This window comes from Anser anser, assembly GCF_964211835.1.
Source record: "Anser anser genome assembly, chromosome: 1".
NCBI lineage: Eukaryota > Metazoa > Chordata > Aves > Anseriformes > Anatidae > Anser > Anser anser.
The window spans coordinates 50,318,791-50,339,993 of NC_139720.1; the positions used below are offsets into that span (position 1 = coordinate 50,318,791).

At 36.7% G+C, this 21,203-nt stretch overlaps 1 protein-coding gene across 4 annotated transcripts in view; it reads left to right on the top strand.

Annotated features, from left to right (window-relative positions):
- The window catches only part of POC1B (POC1 centriolar protein B), a 52,118-nt gene that overhangs the window by 14,787 nt on the left and 16,128 nt on the right, over positions 1 to 21,203 (top strand). For 3 of the 4 annotated variants that reach the window (XM_083819881.1, XM_083819882.1, XM_083819883.1), the window contains one exon: positions 8,187 to 8,270. In XM_083819881.1, coding sequence (XP_083676007.1) covers positions 8,187 to 8,270 — 84 coding nt within the window. Of the gene's footprint in view, positions 1 to 8,186; positions 8,271 to 20,363; positions 20,472 to 21,203 lie in introns of all 4 variants that reach the window. The other variant, XM_083819884.1, reaches the window with a different exon arrangement.

Sequence of the window (21,203 nt, forward strand, 5' to 3'; positions counted from 1 at the left end):
AGGGTAGTAGTGTTCTTTATGTCACTATGAAGTAGTATCTCATAGAATCATAGAATATCCCAGGTTGGAAGGGACCCACAAGAATCATCAAGTCCAGCTCCTGGTTCCACCCAACATTCAAACCACATGTCCCTGTAGTCTGATTTCCTGCTAATATTGTTCTGTAGCTATTTTGCTATCAAACCTACCAGGAACCCTTAAAAGTATTGGGAATTAGGGAACCAAAGTGAAATGTTGAACACCCTGTTGGTATTTGGAAATACACTGTGTTTGTCAGGTTGTCTGACAGTTATGCTAAATTGGTAAACAATACTTTGCCATAGACAAGACCATTATTTATGTGTAAAACACTAGGGATATGTTTGTGACTGCCCTGGGTAGATCTAGCTAGCTTTTGGTTGGTGATTACCTACACTTTTATCTATCTATTGATGTTTTGCAGGTGCCTCTATTGTCCAAGAGTTGTATCTAATGTATAAATCTAGGAACACTTAGTTTTCTGTCATTACTAATTGAGTTCTATAGAAATTCACCATTATTATTATTATTTATTTATTTTTTACCTCCATATAAAATGCTGCTTTGGAATTTATTTCCTTCTCAGAGTTTTAACACACAGACTTGAGGATGCTGAGAGGTGCATCTGTGCATGTGCATGCATTTGGCTTTCTCTATGGAATGAGCCTGAGGACAGTAGTATTACACACTTGTAGAAAGAGTATGTATGCAATTTGCGTAGTACAAAGATTGAAAATACTTCAGTGGAGGAGGGGAATCCCACTAGAATCAGTCACTAAGTATTCTCATGTATCTAGTTTGGTTATCAAGTTAGATGTAAAGCTTTCTGATTATGATCAAAATAAGATGATCAAAATAAGAGCAGGACAATTGTATGTATGATAGCTTGCTTAATAAACTTCTCTGCCATACAATGCCATATTCATTGTAAGGTCAATGAATGAAATTAAGTGTAATTCCCTTTGGTAGCAGCCTTCAGAATAGATAGTCAGTGCTAGAACAAACTAAGACACAGCATTTACCGTCAGATTTAAACCACCCTTCCTGCATCAGGGGTTTACTTCAAGACCCGTTCAAATTACACACACAACATGTGCTAAACAAACAATCAGCTTATAGTTCCAGGATTTAGTGGAGTTCTTTTCAAGGCAATTTTTCCAGACTTCTGCTGCTCATATACTTAGCACAGGTATGAGTATTTGCTAACGCAGTCTTCCATGTTTTTTCTCTGGACATCTAGTCCAACCTCCCTGCTCAAGCAGGGCTCCCTAGAGCACAATACCCAGGATTGCGTCCAAACAGCCTTTGAATATCGCCAGGGAAGAAGACTCCACAATCTCTCTGGGCAACTTATGCCAGTGCTCAATCACCTTCCCAGTGAAGAGTTTTTTCCTTGTGTTCAGACAGAATTTCCTGTGTTTCTGTTTGTGCCCATTGCTTTTCATCCTATTACTGGGCACCACTGAGAAAGAAAAGTCTGGCCTCATCCTTTTGACATCCTTCCCTTCAGAAACTTATAGATCAGATCCATTCTGAGCCTTTTCTTCTCCAGGCTGAACATGTTCAGCTCTCTCAGCCCTCTGTCATATGAGAGGTGCTCCATTCCCATCATCATTTTAGCAGCCCTTTGCTGGACTCTCTCCGGGAGCCTCACATCTCTCTTGCACTTTGGAGCCTGGAACTGGACACAGTACACTCCAGGTGAGGCCTCACTAGGGCTGAGGAGAGGGGGGAGCAATATCTCTGCTGGCAATGCTCTTCCTAATACTGCCCAGGATACCTTTGGCCTTCTTGGCCACAAGGGCACATTGTTGATGATGAATGTCGAGAAATTATTTATAAGCTAGTTTTGACAGATTTTGTTTAATCTAATGTCTGCCTTTCTGCTTGGCTGTAACATTTGTAGCAGTTTGCGGGCTGCTGGGTTAGCTGTTCCCTCCTAGTGAAAGGGCTCGATGGCTTTGTCATTTGTCTTAGCAAAGGTTTAGACTCTCCTGATATCTTGCCACAGTTCTCTTCTGGACCAGTTTAAGGTTTTTAAGAATAAGGTTGCTGTTTTCAGTGTTCTATTTACATCACATTATCAGTGATGTAAATCACTGTAAGATACCATTATCTTCCTTTCACATAAATGTGAAGTATATTATGTTCTTTTAGACAGAACAGTTACTGATTCAACAAAACTAATGCTACCGTAACATACTATACTGTTATTATTGTAGATTGAGCAATTTAATAAAAGTAATAATGATTAGAATCTCTTTTACAGCTTATTTTCAAAGTTAATATAATAATCTAATAGTTTAGAAAGTGTTAAAGTGAAGTTATCAGGCTTTGTTGCTCCATCTCTCTCTCTCTCTCTTTTTTTTCTGTTTCTCCTGCCTGTACTAACAAAAATAAATTGTTTTGTTGTGGTGAAGAAGAATGGACCTTACCACCTGGGCAGAGACATAATTTATCAGGACAAAGCTAGTATCAGGTTACTACCAACACTAACATGCCTTAGTTGCTGTAGCTATGTTTGACATTTTTCAGTGTTCTGTCTTCCTAAATATTGCCTCCCGTAACTGAAAAATGCAGCATTTCTAGAGCTGCTGTACTCTGGGGGAGGCAGGGGCCAGTACTGTCCCTTTTTGCAGCTAAAGCAAACACTTTTTTTTCATTGCACCACCACCCTCATTGTTCTAGTTGCTCACCATGTTTCTAAGGTACAGGGGAGGGAGTAACAGAATCACAGACATGTCAGCTTGGGGGTGATTCTGCACGTTATCTATCTTGTTGCCAGCAGTACATTAAGTCAGCCTCAGCTTTGTCTAGTTAGGGAGCCCTGGGGGGGGATGGAGACCTCAGTCTCTGGGAGACCTGTTCCAGTACTGTGCAGCAACTGTAACAAAGCAGTTTTTCCTAGTATCTGATCTGTGCCTCAGACAAAATGCAGAAGTGCTTGCTTTCTGTTTGTCTTCTTGTTTTTCATGAGGAACAGGGGAAGATGATTGATCTTTACTAAACTGAAGTAATGGTATTTTTAAAGGCTTAGCAATATAGTTAAGTTTTGCAGGCAGGCAGAGGAGACTTCAGATATGAGATACTTAGAAGAACAGATGACCTTTTAAGGTTTGCAAGCCACTACAACGTTATCTACACATTATGGTGTGTTAAAATGCATAGCCCTGAGTTATGCTGACGTGGTTAAGTTTAGTCACCTCTATAGCAAGAATGAAGATGGATAGCCTTAGGATAAAATCCGAGGTTGTACAACACTAAAAATTCAACAGATGTAGAGAGAGAGAGAACTGAAGAGGCAAGTAAATTTGTAATTCTGTCCATGCTTTTTTTAATTATTTTTTTTATTATTGTTATTATTTTTTTAACTGCTAGTGTTTCATGCCTCTCCAGGTTTCTTGCTGCTTTCTGATAGTTGTTTCTTCTCAGTGTGTGCTTGCCTCAGTGTGGCAAGGTCCTTGCTATCTCAAAACCTGGTTTTGGGAAAATGGTTCGTATGAGATGGAGCAGGCTTTGCTCAGAATTTTTTGAAATGGCTTCAGAAACTTTGACTGTTTTCACATATCACCAATTAGGAAACGCTACTCTGACCAAAACAACTTGCACAAGAGCATTGAGAATTGTAGCAGCTGACTGGAATCACCTAATATTTTGCCGTTCAGAATAGTGACTAACACGTGGAGCTTGAGGGTACATTCACCTTTTGTCAGAACTCTTCCTTACTTACTCTTCAAAGTGATACACAGAGACAATAATATTTAAGGTACCTTTTTTTTTTCCTTTCCTCTCTCCCTTTCTGCCAACTTTTTGAAGCATAGTTAACATTTACAAGAAATTCTTTACTTGTATCTTCTCTTTAGACGGACAGTAGCCTGAATTTTAACAGTTTTTCATGTTCTTAGCTTACAAATCTTTACCGCTGTTCTCCACCTGCATTGCATCTATGCAATTATTGATTATTCAAGTAAGTAGAAATTGATACAACTGATGTTCTAGAATGTTTCATTTTTTTTTGGTAAAGCTTGTAACCATTACAATTACTCAGATAATTTGGAAATGTAACTAAGTGACTTGTTCTCTGAAGGTGCCTACTACTATCAATGGAGATGACTAGCTCAGATGACTAGCTCAAATACAGCAGTATGTCTAAATTTAAACTGAGATGAATCCCAGTCATTGTCTCTTATTGAGATAAGGAGCTGTTGAGGGTATTTGAAAGTAGTATGTTCAATCAGGAGGGCAGTTTTAGTGCAACATACCAAAAGAAATGCATTCCACTAGCTGACGGTTATATTTATCAACATGTGTTTGTAGATAATTTTGTTTGTGTACTAGAGACCTCTTCGAAGTGGGTGAAAGAAATTTCATTTAACATGTTAAAATCCCAATGTTATATATTTTTAAAGATGTGTTGAGTTTGTATCTTCAGGCTGAAAATCTACTGTTAACTTTAGTTTCATATTAAAATTTTCAATGTAATTTCAGTTGTAAATATTTTCCTAGATGTATGAAATCCAAATTTACACTAGGTGGCAGTAGAAATAAGAATATACGGCAATTGCTTGTTTGGCTTGAGGATTCCAGTCTAGGAAACAAACAAACAGCATTTAATCAAATTCAAAGCTAAATTTTTACAGCTAGCTATATCACTTTTCTAGGAGGTGTTTTACATGAGTTATTTAAAACTTCCTCTTTTAATTTTATTAATTATCTTTTTTTTAATACAGCATCAATGTCTTATGAAATGCATTCTAAAAATCTGAAGGGCTTTTTTATTGGAGATTATATTAAAATCAGCAGAGGAATATCTATAGGGGCATATTCATTCAACTGAAACACATGGCTAAGAATTAATGTACTTAGTTGAGCCTGCTTGTTTTGCTCCTCCCCTAGGTCTTTGCTGTCCTAAGCAATGATCCTAATTCCTGTCTCTTTTTTTTTTTAAGAAATGTGTTTTGGTTTTGCTCTGCTTTAGTCTTCAGAAATCTCTAATTTTTTTACATGAAAGGTTCTGCATCTGAATCTTTCCTTCAAAAATGTTTTCCTGTACTGTGGATCCAAAGGTGGTAACTGCATCATCATGTTGGAAGAAGATAATGAAAGTAATTATCTGTTAAACTAATACATAAGTGAAGTTTTCAAATTGTGGTTTTTGAAGACCTTTAATACAAAACGGTTCTCCCTACCTTGCTCTTTAGTGTTCTGGTTTTCCCCTCATGTTTTTAAAGTTGAATGTTTCCAAATATGCTGTGATTGCTGGACAGCTAATCACATCACTTTCTCAAGAAATGTGTCCAGTCATTTGAAACATTTAATGTTTAGCTTAGCTTCTTTACCTCATTAATTTTAAATTTGAAATTAAACATGTTTTACAGGAAGAAGGGTTTAGCTGCAACCTTCATGGGTTTTGTGCCTTTTTTCATACACTTTGCTATTCCTGACTTGTTGCTTAACAAGCCGATATATATTTAGCTCTCTTAATATAACTTCTGATAGTTCCTGCTCTCCTAGTCAGTGTCTGCAATTCACATCTCTGTCCCCTTATCTCAGATAAAGTCGTAAGCAGAACTGTATGCAGAAGAGACTTTCATTCCAGCTCTAGGATGTGATACTTCCACATAAAGAGCATGTTTCCTTAACTTAATCATACCATGTATTTTTGTAGCAAACATAAATCAGGAAAAGCATTTAATTGGTTCCGCAATAGCTTTGATGTATGGAACAAGGAGATAGCTCAAAGTACATGTTTAAATAGCTGTTAACAGTAATCATATAGTAGTTCCTCTACATTAGAATATTGGTATGGGGTAGGAACTGCTGTGCTTGTTCTGCAGGGTCCTGCAGGTGCAGTGCCCTCTCTTCAGTGCCCAAATAATACATACCAGAAAAAAATGTTGGGCTCAGCTACCAATAATATGATTGACACTCAGATAATGTATTAATTATATTTACTATAGGACTGTCTGAAAATCAGACACAAATGACCCTAGTTATGCTGGACACTGAACTGAAGATTTAAGCTCTTGAGGACAGTATTTGTTGTCCGTTTGATCTAAATAGACAGAGTGCAGGGATGAGTTTGGGGGGAGTGAAACTGGACAGTCATGTTTTTGTAGAGGGGAAACTAAAGCAGTCCAGATAAAACGGTAGAACTTTCAGGTAAATGGAAGACTATTACTAGACCATGTTACTTGACTGATTCTTCTTTTTCCCTTTCTTTCTTCCAAGTCCATTTGGAAAAAAAAAAAAAAAAGGAAATTAAAAAAAAGGTATGAATTAGCACTTGATGCTATTGTCTAGAAATTAAGGAAGAATTTTAAGTTACCAGCTGTGATGGCCCTGGAGCAGAACTGGCTTTCCTTATTGCCTCTGGTTAGCTCATTCTCAATTGATCCAATTGTAACTGAATTAAAAGACAGAATACCTACAAAAAAAAAAAAAAAAAGCTCTTGATTGAAGAATGGCTTGTTGAGACTGAATCCACGAAAGAGCTAGGCAGTGCTAGTCAGCTAAGTGAGCTACATTAAAAGCAAAGTTAAGACATCCCATTATTCAAGTCTTGGCATCTATCTCTGATTTACTAGTGCTGCAGAGCATCATTTTCCACTTGATTGATCAGGTAACATCTGTATTTAAATGTCTCTGCTTTCTAGGTTGCTAGTAAATTTTGTGATCACCCTTTCCCTACTTCCCCTTTGCTGAGGAGGATCTTACTATTGTGAACTTTGCTTCTATTATTTGCTTCTTGTAACCTGAATTTATATATAAAAGTTGTGACAATCCAAACCAAACATAATGAAAAGGCTTCAGGTAGTAGTAGGAAGATGCAGTTGACTGCCTTCATTGGCTACTAACTCCAGTTTTAACATCTCATTTTAGCTATTTACTTAACAAATGGATCTCTGACCTAAATGTCTATACATCAGTGTACCTAGATGATAGAACCCTAGCATCAAGTACTTTTGCTCCATGAAATTTCCACTGAAGCTGTTACTGAGTGAGCACCTCTGGTTTAACCAGAGTTCTGTCTTCAGGTGATATGGTGGGCCCTTCTTGAAAAGGCAAAACAAAGTGATCCTTTTATCTAATGAATCTCCTGTTTTGGTGTAGGGTTTGTTTGTTTAAATCCATTTTAAAGTAAAATGGCTAGAATTAATGCCATCTTTGATAAAGCTGCTGAGTTGGAAAAGAGTGTGTTCATTTCTCTTTATTACACCAGACTCCTTGGTGATTTAAACATTGTCTAATCTTTCTTTGAAATTAGTCAGTGCCCTTTATTTCAGCCTTTACAAGCTAGACAAGCTTCCTCCTTGAACATAATCAGCTCAAATAGCCAGACACATTGGGCTGTAAATTTCCATAACTGGCTGTGCTTGGCACAAAACACGATTTCTGGCAAATGAAATATTTGGCTTTTGTGCCTCCCTAAAATGCCTATGTGGATTCTCATTTTTCCAAGTTAAAAAAAAAAAAAAAAAGGTTATTCAGGTCAGGTGGGAGTGTCCCATATTGGTATGATGCAGGTTTTTAGCCACATACCATTGAACTATGAGGTTCTTTGAATCATGATATCATAAAGCTAGGTGGTCAGATCATGAATGTTGTACATATACTATTAATGTGCATGCTGGAAGTCTCTGTTTTGGTGAAGTTGCAAAGATCTGAAATAGTTTTTAAGCCTATGTACGGTTTAGCTGAAGTGAAATAGGAAGAAATTGGTGTGAACCAAAGACAAACTAGAGAAGACAGTATGGGTGCTACAAACATGTCACAGCTACAGCTTGCTATAGTTTCTTTATTTGTAGTTACAGAGTACATAAACTAGTTCCATTTTAAACTAGTATTTTTATTTCATTTGTATTGATTTATCATAAACTGAATTTCTTAATATTTAGGGTAAGAATCTTTGAGGTAGGTTTGGGTGACAGATATTTGTAAAGTATAAATGACACCTCTTATAAACATGTCTGTATTCTCTTTCTGTATTATATGATTGAATTTTACATTATTGTGAGGGTAGCATCCTTCCTTTATTTTTAAAGCCTATTTTTAGCTTTTAGTGAACAGTGATGTCTCAGTGAAGCAAGTAAGCCTTTTAATTTCAGTCTTATTTTCCTTCTTGTACTGGTGCTGAAATAATGAGGATAGTAATTAATTTTCAACAGGTCAACCCTACCTTTGATGTGACTGATACACAAACTCCTGACCCACCTGTTGTAGAGATTACTTCTCCATCCTTCGGTACTCTGGTAAGTTGCCTTTTGAGAAAGAAAGCGTGGGAAGAAAGCTTAGCTAGTTTGGCTTAAACTAAACACGTCAATGGTAATTTTTTCTTTTTTTTTTTGTCTGCATTAATAAAATAATTTTTAAAAAGTTGTCAGTTGTTCAGAGCTTAGTATTCTAACTTCTCAGTTTAAGCTTTCTTTCACAGTTCCCAAGGCTAACCAGAAGATGGTGTAATAGTGAAGCTTTCACATTATACTATTAATTTTACTCATTTACTAAGCAGAAATCCTAATTATAAACCCATATTAACTATATCTAGGTATTACCGTTAAAATCTGTTGCTTTTTCCTCAAACACCTTCTGTAACTGTCCTTAGCTGCAAATAATGGGAAATCCAAAGCGTAGTTGCCTCACTGATAAAATTCCAGAATTGATATTTTATTTTTTTTGCCTTTTAAGGCATCTAGTAGTTCTCCAGGGAAAAAAAAAAAAAAGTAAAAAAAAGAAAAGTAACACATTTTAGGAAAGAATCATAGGATTAGTTCTTTCTAGTGTTAGCATAGGATTAGTTCCTTCTAGTTTTAGCTTTTTTTTATGACATTGGTATGGCATGTGGGAGGAAAGGAAGGCAATGTTTTAACTGTAGTTTCGTAGGAGGAAAAATATGCTCTCCTAGTATGAAGTCCTAAAAGATGTACTGTTCTAGAATTAGGTTAAACTGGGAATTTCTCTTTTAGCTTGAATTCCCTTCATGTGAAGGCATGATTTGTATCTTGAACAATTTTAATTACCATAACAAGAATTTGTGTGGCTGAAGGGTTAATACATATGAATGGGCAGCAGGTGTGGTTTCTGCTGTTCTGTTTTGTCATAAATGCTTTACAAAAGGGCATGTCGTGAGGGTAGTTTATAAAAATGCTTTGAGATCATTTAATGAAAATCATGAAAAAGGTTCACATCTAAAAGAAATCTTTTCTTCAAAAACAAATAAGCATAATTTTATTTGAGAGATGATAGTTTCATATATTTTGAAGTTCAGCAGTTGTTGTGTTATGCTTTCATAATATGGATATTTAAGACAATTTCTGTCAAAAGTAATTCTCAGACTTAAAGATGTCTCTTTAGAAGGCTTGACAGTGAAAATTCTAGTGGATATAATTTATTGACTATCGCTTTAAAATATGCTATGTTCATTACTTCTTGGTCTTAATGTTGATCATAGGGTCCAAATGTATGGTTACATTAATTCTTTGTTACATATCTATACATCCTCCAATCATCTAATCTTTTTCCTTAGTTCTTTTAATAGGAAAGTATTTTTTTAAATGTTATGCCCAGAACTAATTCTAGGAATAAGTTGACCTTTTACTGACAACATTTTCTTGATTTCAGTCTAGATGGCTTTACAGTCGTCTTTACTACAAAAATGTTGCTTCAAAATTGATGCCTTTTGACTGTGTCAGTAATCACTACATTTTTTTCTATTATCTTGATCTCCTATTCAGCATTGGCTCTCACTTTTCTGCATGTCAACACTCAGTCTGCATCTTTTTTCCATCTGTTGCCATTTCTGTGTCCGTGCAACTCAGACTACAGCTGTAAGGACAACAGCTCTGTCCACTACACCATCACTGACACAACTCCAGAAACTATTTCCATATTTTCTCTTCATTTATCTTCCCTCCCCAACACAGTAAGTAACACTCCCCAACTTTGGCAACCTTATCTGTGCCTCCCTGCTTTACTCATTCTCTCATTTCTAGTGTTGTCATCCTGTCCAGTGTCTGCCTTACCAGCTTCTGTTCTTTGTGGAATGGTTGCCTGTTTAATTGGGTCAGCCATCCAGTCTCATCATGTCTTGTTTCCAAAGGGTTCTACATCTCTGTGACTTGGACCTTTTCATCTGAAGCTGGCTCAATTGCCCTAATATGTAGAGGTCCTTTCTAAGAGGCTTCATGTTTTATTCCTGAAAATCAAAGGGGGAAGGGCAGATGCTGGGTTTCTTATGGTCCCACCTTCACTGCCAGCTGTCCCCTTGATACTGTTTGTCCTCACTTGAATGGTACTGTGTTTGTATATTATTTGTATATTAGCAGGTATCATCGGCCTCTAGTGTAGCTCATCCGCTTCCCTCATGTCTTACACCTGCAACATCATTCTAAACCCCCAGGTTGCTCTTCTCCTACCAGTTACTAAGATACTACAACTGTATATTTTTGCTGTAAGCTTTTCAAGACTCATCTTGAATCTACTTGTGGTTTTTCAGTCCTATCTTTACTGGAAGAACTCTCTTCCAGAGTCTTGCCCTTCAGATAGCTAAAAATCTTTGATTAGGTTGCCAGATTCTTTTTTAAAAAAGACCCATGTATACCTACATTATTCTTTTTCAAGTGTTTTTATTTAGCTTAAGTAATTCTTCTGCCCTTCTGATATGTTTAGAGAGAAAAATACACTTTGCACTTATGCATCCTTAAGGATTCTTGTTCAGAGTTGTTACCATCAAGCATGTAACATGGCAGGGCCCTAAGGAGAACTTACGAGACATTTTGGCAAGTCGCTGGACTGCTGGCAGTAGCTAATCAACAGATGTACTTAATTTTTTTTACAGAAGGCAAGATATACAGACTCTGTTGGATTGCTGTCTCAAGTATTTAAAGACAGGCTTCTCTGTGACAAATGAAAAGCTTGTGTAGGATCTGTGATGAATTTCCTAAAACTCCCTGAAAGATCTTCAGGGAGAGTGGAAGTCTGTACCAAACCTTGTAAGGTTTTGTTGAATGGTTATCAGAAGAACTAACAATAAGTGGGTAAACTCCCATAGATATCAAGCTACTTCAGGAAATAGGAGAAAGACCACTTTATCTGTTTTTTCTCTTGTGCTCTCCCTTTTGACAATCTCTTCTTCACTCTGTTGGAACTTTGTCCCTTCATACCAGTCACAGGAAACGTGCTATTACTGCCCGTTAAGATGACTTGCAACAGCGCAAAGGATTATTCCTTTTTCTCCCTTCTGTATAGATTTATAAATAAAATTCATGGAGCAGTATAGATTACTCCAGACATTGCTTCCAATTTCATCTCTCCTCTCTCTTAAAGCAGGGCCAAGCTGGAAGCTGGATCCTAAGGGCCTCATCCAGTTCATTTGTGAACATGTATAAAGATGGAGATTATGCCACCCATCTAGGCAGCTTGCTCTGGTGTTTGAATGGTGTTTCATGATGTGTAGTTAAGAATTTCCCATGTCCCAATTTGTTGCGTTTAATTCTATCACAGTAGTTCTCTAATAAGTGTCTGGCTCAGACTTCTCCATTATCTGCCTGTTAGATATTTGAGATGGCAGTAAGATCTCCATCCTACCTTCCATGAGGCTGAACAAACCTCGTTTTCAGCCTCTCCTTGCATATCACGTGTTTCAGCACCCGCACCATCTTGCTCACCCTCATCTAGACTTGTTTCAGGATGTCAGTGTCTGTCTTGTATTGAGAAGCCCCAAAATGAACACAACTCCAGATAGTTAAGGTGCAGCTAAGTACTATTGTCATTTATTCTTTACAGCAATCTACACAGACAAAACTTTAAAAACAAATATTTTAAAATTTAATACTCTTTATTGTTGTGAATTTAAAATTTATTTATTTATTTATACTTTGAGGTTTATCTGTATGAGGAAGTACTGGTATTATGTTTTCCTGTCACTCTTCCTCTTCTTTTCAAAGAATATTTAATGTCCTCAGACATTTAATTTATTGTTTTATCAAAGCCAACAATTCGAAATAACTTCCATACTTGAAAATGCCTACTCACGTTTTTATTTTCCAAATTTACTTTCATTTTCTTGCACTGAAAACTAAGCCAAGATATACAGAAATAATTTTATTGTAGGGGTTTTGCTGGAAAACAATCAAGTAATTAAACTCTAAATACTGTATCTTTTCAGCATTTGTTTTAACTTATAAGTTGTAAAGCCAGTTCTTGAACACTGAAGAACCTGTTTTTGTCTAAGATCCAAACTGATGCAACTTCCTTTGTGAACTTAGTGAAGGGAACATGATCATCGTATCAGTGGAAAAACTTAAGTGTAATCATCGGTACAGAGCTGCTTTCTTTTGAACTAGAATTTCTTAATGTCTTTGTAATTATGTCAGTATATTGATATTTTCAGGAAAATAGTTTTGAATTTGATGATTCATTTATTCAGGTCTCCCATGTTTACTGAAATGAGTATAAAAACAAGTTATCTGTGCTTAACTAACTGGTATTTTCATAATGCCCTGACTTTTCCAGTGGTAGGAGTCTTCATCTGTTGCAGTTGTTAGAAATGAGGTCTGTGCTAGCCTTTTAAACTGTGAAAATGTTCACTGAATGGGGGTCAAGATTTTGGGGCAGCTGTGTGGGTGAGTTCTTTTTCATTCCTATCTCATTGATGACCCTGAAAACATTACTTTGGAACTATTTTCTCCTGTTTCATCCTCTGATCTTGTAGTTTTGAGGGAGGGAGGGAGGTTGGCAAAAAAAAAAAAAAGTCTGTAAGGCAATACATCGATAAACTCCAGTCCCTGATAAGCTGTTAGGAACAAGGGAAAGTTGATGATGTCTCAGTAGTTTTTACTGACAGCAGCAGGAAATCACTGTAGAGGCTCGCTAATGTTCCGTCCCTTGACCTTGCTCATGTAAACAGGATTTGGAGGAAGCAAAGCAATGTACTGTAATCTGGAAGTCAGAAAGTCTGCACTGGCTGTGAGATGTTTGCTGTTCTTTCTCTTCCAGTGCTAGTTAACACAAAGTAAGACATACTTATTATTCTTTTTCAGTATGGTTTCTACAAAGTTAAGAGTATGGGTTCATTATTGGAAGAGGAAAGATAACGACTGTTTATGGTAACAGGACATACTATGTTTTAAAATAGAAAGTGACCTAATGAATTCCTTCTCCCCGAAAACCTGTAAAATATTTTAAAGAAAATAAGATCATGTGAATTTTTTATTCCTCGAGGTAAGATGTTGTTAATCAATCTGTATTGATTTTGTGCTAAGTCTCTTAATGCAAATGCTAGAAGCATCTGTATTCTCATTTACCCTATGCACATAGCTTCCTCAGTATGTATTCCAGAGCGTACATATTTTTGACACATTTTTTACTGCCTTTATTTTTAGTACAACCAAAAAATAAACAACCCCATGTAAGTAGTGAAGTGTGGCAGCGATTACAAATTCAGGACTTGCATCTAGTTCTTCCATCTCTGTGTACATTAAAACTTACACAACTATTCTTCTCATGGGAACTTATTTTGAAAAGATCATCTGGGAATATTGTCTCTTCCTTAATCCAACTCTAGAATTCTATAGAAGAGCATGACAAAATAATTTTGTCTTAAAAGCTAAAACCTGCATATTTTACTTACCATGCAACTTCAAATATATTATGATCTGCATTCTTTCCTGGCTTCAGCTTTACTTGGAAATAAACACCAGCCCTCTTCGCTGAGGTTAAGGGAAGGGGAAAAGGAGGGAAGGAAAAAAAATAAGAACTTTACAGCTATATGACCTCCTCTGGGCCCCGAGTCCAAAGTGGAAGGGAACATCCAGTGGAGCAGAATTTTTGTGGCACTTCTCTGTGCCCAGCAGTTGTTAAAGTTTGTCTGAAAGCACAACAGTTTTCCACAGTTTGTGGATCTTGTGTTTTCTTGGGACTTTCAACATTCAGCTTTTCACTTAAACTCAGATTATTGCATGACGTTTGTATGCTTGTCTCTACCAAAGGAAAGTTATGTCACTATCCTTTTAATAAGAAGACTTGGAATCCTTGTCCTGTAAGAAAAGACAAAAGAAAAGCCCTACTTGTGTTCCTTGCTCAAAACTCTAGACTAAATCAGAGTTCAGCACTGAGGACTGATGCCAGCAGTAGAAGGGCTTTGATCAAAATTGACACTTACAGACCTCTCCCATCAGTCTTTCTCCCATCCGCTTTACCTTCCTCTGTTCCAGACAGAGCCTTAGCACCACTGCAAAGTGCAAAATTAACATTCACACCACATAATAGAAAACTAATCTCAAAATAACAAAGGCTACTCCCTGAGTAAGTATAGATCTATCTTTTTAAATTATTTTCATATTTTTTATATTTTTATATTTCTGTTCTTGTGATTGCCAGCAAATGTGGTTTGAACAAACTGGAAACTCCATGATCCAGACTCCAAATCACAAACACAGAATGAAATTATGGGATAATGTGAAAAGATCCTGCTTCTGCAAAGTTGTGAACTAAAACTGCAGCTTTTTGTAGATGAGCATACTAAAAACTTTCAAAATCTTTGACTCTCTGATGTCTTATGAAAGCATAAACTAGAAGAATAAATGTTGTAAATAGAGGGACTCAGAAGTGTTCGTTGCGACAGAATAAAAAGTAAGAATTTGTAAACTCTGCTCTTGTGTCTAAAAATGTTTCTCTCTGTCCAGTGTTGCTCTTGGAAAAGCAATAGTTAGTGTCCTCAGGGCTTAGAGCAGACAGACCTTTCTTTTCTTTGCATGCTCTACAGGTACAGTGCTTGGGGCTGGGGGCAGAAGATAAGTTGCCTTCTCCCCACCCCAGCTCTGCAGTTAAGCATGTTCAGCTGCTCTCAGGGGAGGAAAGTCTCCCAGCTCTCCAAAAGGGAGGTTGTTCCCCTAATCCATGGGGAAGCCATGAGGCAGTAGTAACAGCCTTGTCTGTTGTCCAGCTAGGGGTCTTTCAAAGAAAGCAGGGTATATACAAACAAAATAGCTTATCTTCTGTCCTAAGTGCCAAAAGGATGAAACATTTGACATATTGAACAGCGAAACTCTAAACTTTTAAATATCTTTATACAGGTGCAGGCATGTTTAAAAAGATTGGTGTACTTAATCTTAAAAGAGTTATGCTTTGATAATACAAGCATCAAATAACAAAGATCAGGATACGTAAAGGTGAACTCAATATTTGTAATAAAAGAAGAATTATGATCCAAATGACCCTTGCATTTTGCAGCGATGGTATTCTACCACAGCATGTAACTGCAGGTTTACAAGTAAAAAAAACAGGAAATGTGTTGTGCTGCTAGTTAATTAGGTAATACTACATGTCTTGATGTTCACTAATAGGCTTCATCATATTCTTTGAGGGAACTGGAGCTTGAGAGAGAGTCAAGTTTTCACTGGAGACGGAATTCTGAATTTGGGCACTAGAGAGTGCAAGAATATAATATTTCTTATACTATTTTTAACCTGCTTTCCTGAGGAAATGAAGCTTATGAGTTTATATTGTTTATGTCTGTCTCTTTCCCATCTCCCTTATAAATATATATATACACATTTTTTTTTAAATCTAATATTTTTTTTTACTGAGTTTGGAAGCTAGCAGCTGGCAGAATAAAGAAACTAAGAAGTAGTGCTTCCACTAAAGAAAAAATAGGTGGGATGTGACACTGAACTCACTGATTCTGGACTAGGCTTGGACTAGCTATGGATGATTTGTCCTGTAAGTGCCCCAGTAGATGTGGAGGGAGCTAGTTACAGCAGGACAGCAAGTTCAGGAGAGGGGCCTAACAGGAACCCCTCCTCACCATTCCGATATAAAAGACTAAGCTTCAATACTTAGTTTCCTCACACAGCAGTCTACGTACTTATGTTGCCATTGCCCAATAGTGACATTCTTAATGGATGCTGTTGCTGAACTTTTGGTATTATTTCATAAGGTAATTGGCTTACTATAAATTACTTGAGAATGATTTAAGAACTTTTACTTTGTATAAGGTCTTAGTCATGGCAACAGTGCAATGCCTCAGGAATGCTTTCAGGTTGACCCATGTCTTAATATTGTTCCTCTAGCAAATCAGCACTTTTCTGGGAACTAGAGGCTCAGAAGTTCCAGGTATTATTACTATTTCAACTTCCTGAGATACTGTACTTGTGTGTTCTGACCTTGTCTGCCAAAGTCATGTTTTCTCCCACTCCAGCTGGGAATCCAAGCTGCATTCACAGTTCTCACAGCTGATTCTGAGGCATGTAGAAAATGCCCGACAGCTATCAACCCACACATCCAATAACAACTGGTTCCTTCCTCTTCCTGGGGAAGAGTAACATCCTCTGAGAAGAACTATCCCCCGAGGAATGCACGAACAGCAGCAAGCCTTTCACACAGGAAATTACTACTATAGCACTTGCAGAAAAGTGTCTCTGTCGCTTGGCTTGTCAGTCCATAATGAGCTTCCTGCTGACCTAGATGATGATTTACTACTGATCTAAATGCCATTTGTGAACCATTTAGCTTAATGGAAGTTAATGAAGTTAGCATTCAGTAGCTCTGTTACTCTAAACACCTGTTTTTTGTTGTTTTTTTTTTCAGTAGTACAAGTTAAGTTTTGAACTTCTTAATATTCACAGCACTTCAGTAATTCTGAAATCCCACACTTTGTGGGGCAGAGAAACATGGGAATGTTTGGATCAGTTCATAGTGTGTGACTTTTTGAAAAGGTTACAAGGTTTTACTTTTGTTTATCTTAAGCTGGATAATAAAGCTGTGCCGCAGATCAAGCATGCTAGAAAACAAGATGCTAAGCTGTTGGCTTGCTCTTTGTTTTAAATATTATTGGAGTCTAAGTTTAGTGCAGCATGCTTGCAAATGTGTGGTGCAACCTTGAGTATAAAATGAAATATACTCAGCCAATGTGTTATTCAAAAAATGATTAATGCAAGTTTGTTACAAAAGAAAACACTAATACTATCTAAATCTCTTCTTATATTTCTAGATGACAGTGCTTGAACAAGCGCTAGCAAATTCTGTTTGTCACTGAGATTACAGTGATATCTAAACCCAGAGGGTGCTTTCTGCCTAAAGTCATTTGAGCGTTTTCCAAATATATCAGTTGTTCTAATACAACATATCTGTCCTTGAAGACCTTGCTGCATTGCTAGCTAGTTTGCTATAAGAGATGTAGTTACTTGCTGCATGTGAGATAATGGAACGACTGATTTGAATTAAAAAATGACATAGGTTACTTAAAATAGGACTTAAAAATTGAGACTTTTCAAACAAAATTCAGCAACAAGAGCAAAAATGTTTCTCCATACTAGCCTCATCATTTAGATATTTGATGCAGAAAAACTCTGAAAGCCTTTTGGGTCCTATCTTCCACTAAAATAGTTTTGAGGTCAGAAAGTAGGCAGAACAATGCCAAAGGATGATTTCACAGTCACTTTAACTTAGAAACTGTTTTTGTCTGGTTAATTGCATCCAAGTCAATTCCCTGATCTGCTCAGCTATCTAAGCAGTAATACCAGCACAAAGGAAATAGTGGGAAAAATTATTTGGAGATTAAGTAGGAGGTTAGTGCTGGCTGTATCCCAGTTTAGGTTAACCAATGTCCATTGAGCCCACATATCTAATATCTAGAAGGGTCACCTGCGGCGATTGTGCTATAACAGGGGTGTGTTGAATGCATGACACATCCCAAAATGGTCTTTCTTACGAGACAATCCGTGGAAAAACATGGGCAAAGAAGGTGGTAGTAATGGCTTCCTGTTGTTCAGACTGTAGGTGACTGGGATCGAGTTCTCTTTTTCAGGGTGAGAGGATTCAGCTTGCTTTCTTCCATCTGCAGGGCTGTAACCTAAGCAGCAGGTAATAGAGACAGAGGCTGAATGGAGCGTGCTCCATTCTTCATGCTTGAATTTGAAGCACTGTAAAGTAAAAGTTGAAAGTGTATGGCATCAGAGGAAAGATGTCTGTTGTCAATGATTAGGGTTTTCTGGAAAAAAAAAAACACACACAAGAAGAACAACCTCTGTATTCCATTGCTCTTTATGCATTTTGCAATAAATAGTATTTAACAACAACAACAAAATAAGGTATGTAGGAGTTGTGTGACCGACAGCAATGCCATGTATCTCTTCACAGTATGGGACTCTGGTTGAACCAGCTCAGTTTGGTGCTTGGGAGGAGAAGAGGGGTTCTGTTGTCTTCCTTTGTGCTGTGTAGAAATTGTACTTCCCAAACTCCAGGATGCCACTTCCTCACTGCAGTTCAGGTACCTGAAGCACAGGCATTGCCGTGAACCTCTGATGCAGTATTACAGCACTTTTATTACAACATGGGAAGACCCCTTTCTTGACATAAAGGTTTAAGTGAATTAATTACTTTATCCTTAGCCTGTTCTTAGATAAACAGTGTTAATACTTATAATATACTTATAAATTGTAAACAGTGTTCCTCACTGAAAATATTACTCTTCCAAGCTATGATTTGTTCTAACAGTTGTTTTCTCATTTCCTACACATCACTCACATCACTTAGGAAGTATGGACACGGAATTTGTCATGTTTTTGCCAGTGTAATGTAACAGTATCATACTACCTCTTGCTCAGTAGATTCAGCTAGTTAAAGCTGCATAGAAGTTACCATAATTTTTCACTCAATAACCTTACCACATTAAATTTTATTATTTCAGTCAGTTATATATTATGACACTGTAATTATTTTCCAAAACTCTGCTTTCTGGAGCATGTTGTTCAATAACACCTCCATCTCTGAGATCTTACCTTTGAACATGATGTTGCATTTGGATAGTTGAGTGAAGTCAGACTGCCAAGCAGCTTTGACTATTTTAGTTTTCAGGATGTCTTTCTTGCAACTTATGTAAACTTTATCTTTCAGATCACTGGCACATTTTGCATAGGACAGAGGCAAGAACAGATTTCAGTGGAATCATTAAAAACACCATAGTTCCATAGTAACTTCCTAATTTTACTGGTTTTGAAGAAACACTAGCTAGAGATAATTTACTTCATACTGCATTTTGACCTAAAATGAGTTAATTAGAATTGTAGCATGCATATTATGGAAAAGTATATATATTTACTTTTATCAGGAACAGTTTGACTAAATATTTAATTAGCAAGAGATCTTAAGTTTGGCAGATCTTTTTTTTTCCTTTTCTTTCTCAAAGCATATTGATTCACTTTATATTGTAACTTAAATACTTACTAGTTGTGTCGTAAATCAACTTTTCAGTGTTTCCCTGACATTATTCTCAAGCCAACTGTGACCTGTGACCACATTGTTATCCTGTTTATCGTTTCTAAGTATTGATGGAATGTTAGCTTCCCCGTTCCTCTGGTATTTTTCCATTATTACAGGATATAAGAAAAAAAAAGCAACAACACCATTATTTACTTGTTAAGTTAGTTTAGACCCATAGAGTATACACTACGTAACCCAAGATTTAAAAATATTTGCATACCATGTAAGTTATTTAATAGTCTTTTTTTTACTTATGGTTGGGTTAGAAAGTGTTTTGCCAGAAATGCAACTACTTCATTCATTGTCTTCCTAAACAGAAGATAAAGGTACTTTATTAACCACTTTATTTTTTTTTTTCCTGTATCACTTGTTAACATTTCTGACTACTAAGAATACTCGGATTTCTAGTATTGCTAGGATTTCTTTTGTTCCTGATATTTATAAAGCACAAATAATCCTTGAATGACAGAAATAATGTAGGCTAGCTTCCTACAAATCTGTTTCAAATGTTTTGTTTTAACCCTTTCCCTTGTTTTGAGGTAATTGTAAGTTCTATTTCTCTTGTATGCATTCTGTACTCTCTAATAACATGTAAACTTGTGCCAGAGCCTTTATCCCAGTGGGAGTACTTAATGATTTCTGTCCTTTAGCTGGCAATCTATTCTCAGGAAGCTTATCAGAAATCAGCTCTCTAAGATATCTCTGTCAGATTCCTCTGTCAGACCCTCTTAAATCTGCAACAAGTTCAAAACTTACAAATGAGGTGTGGAGACAGGCAGACAGAAATGATAGTGTAAGTATTGTTTCCTTAGGAAAGTAGACAAAAATGTCCTTTTTATTGCTCCTAATTCTAATGGCTATAGAATTTTTACTGATGCTTTCAATTATCCCGATCTGCTACATTTTATCATTTCTAGTTTATGGTCATTTATATTATTCTACCATTATAAGATGTAAAAAGCAACAATACATTTTATCTGTGAAGGCTCAAACTCCCCAAGAGAAATTTGGCATTTAGGATAGGAATGCCAGCTGCTGATCTGGGATTATAGTGCCAACTGCTTTCATTTTTATTTTCGTTTTAGCATCTTCTCAAGTATAGAGTGTGGTACACAGCAGAGTTATGTCTTCTTCCGTATCCCACTGAGTGTGGCATCTCCACGTGCTGACGAGACCACTACCTGTCGTAACTGGTAGTATATAATTGATTCCATGTTGTTTAGCTATCCCATGCAGCTGAAAGCTGAGAGTATCCTCTTTGTAAATGTTATTCACTTAACTTGATTGTTCTGTAGAGATTTGTGTTAATATCGTCCACTACTATTTTGTGTTAATATCGTCCGCTATTATTAGAAATTATTTCCTTAAGATGCAGGGAGATAGATGACAGGGAGCACCAGTGACACCATGTGTTTTCATTGAAGTACAGGAAACGGTATATCTCCTCTATCTTGCATCAACATAGCGTTCCATAAATTCTTGCATCTTTTAGGCTGCTACTGGTGATAATAAAATATCAAAGTGATCTTCCTTTCATAACTGTTAAACTTTTATAGTATTACTACATTTTTTTCCCTAAAAAATAAAGAATAGTGGCTGCAACTTAGTCATCATTCCAAAACAAGAGGGCTTTAATTTAAATTCATTGTGATTCTTAACAAAATTTCTGTTCTATTGCTCAGTAAAGCATCAGACTTCAATTCTAAAGAAATGGCAACCAGGAACAGAATAAAAGTTTCCAGTTTCAATTTGTCCTGGTCGAGTGTGAGGACCAGAACAGAAATTGAGTAGTTTACTGAAGTATACTGTCATAAAGTGAGTCCTGTACTTGTACTTCAATTCCGAGTTTTACGTATAGTTTGGCTTTCAGCCCTGTTTGGGGAGCATACTGGTGCTCCTGTTTTAGCTGCCAGTGTGACTACTCA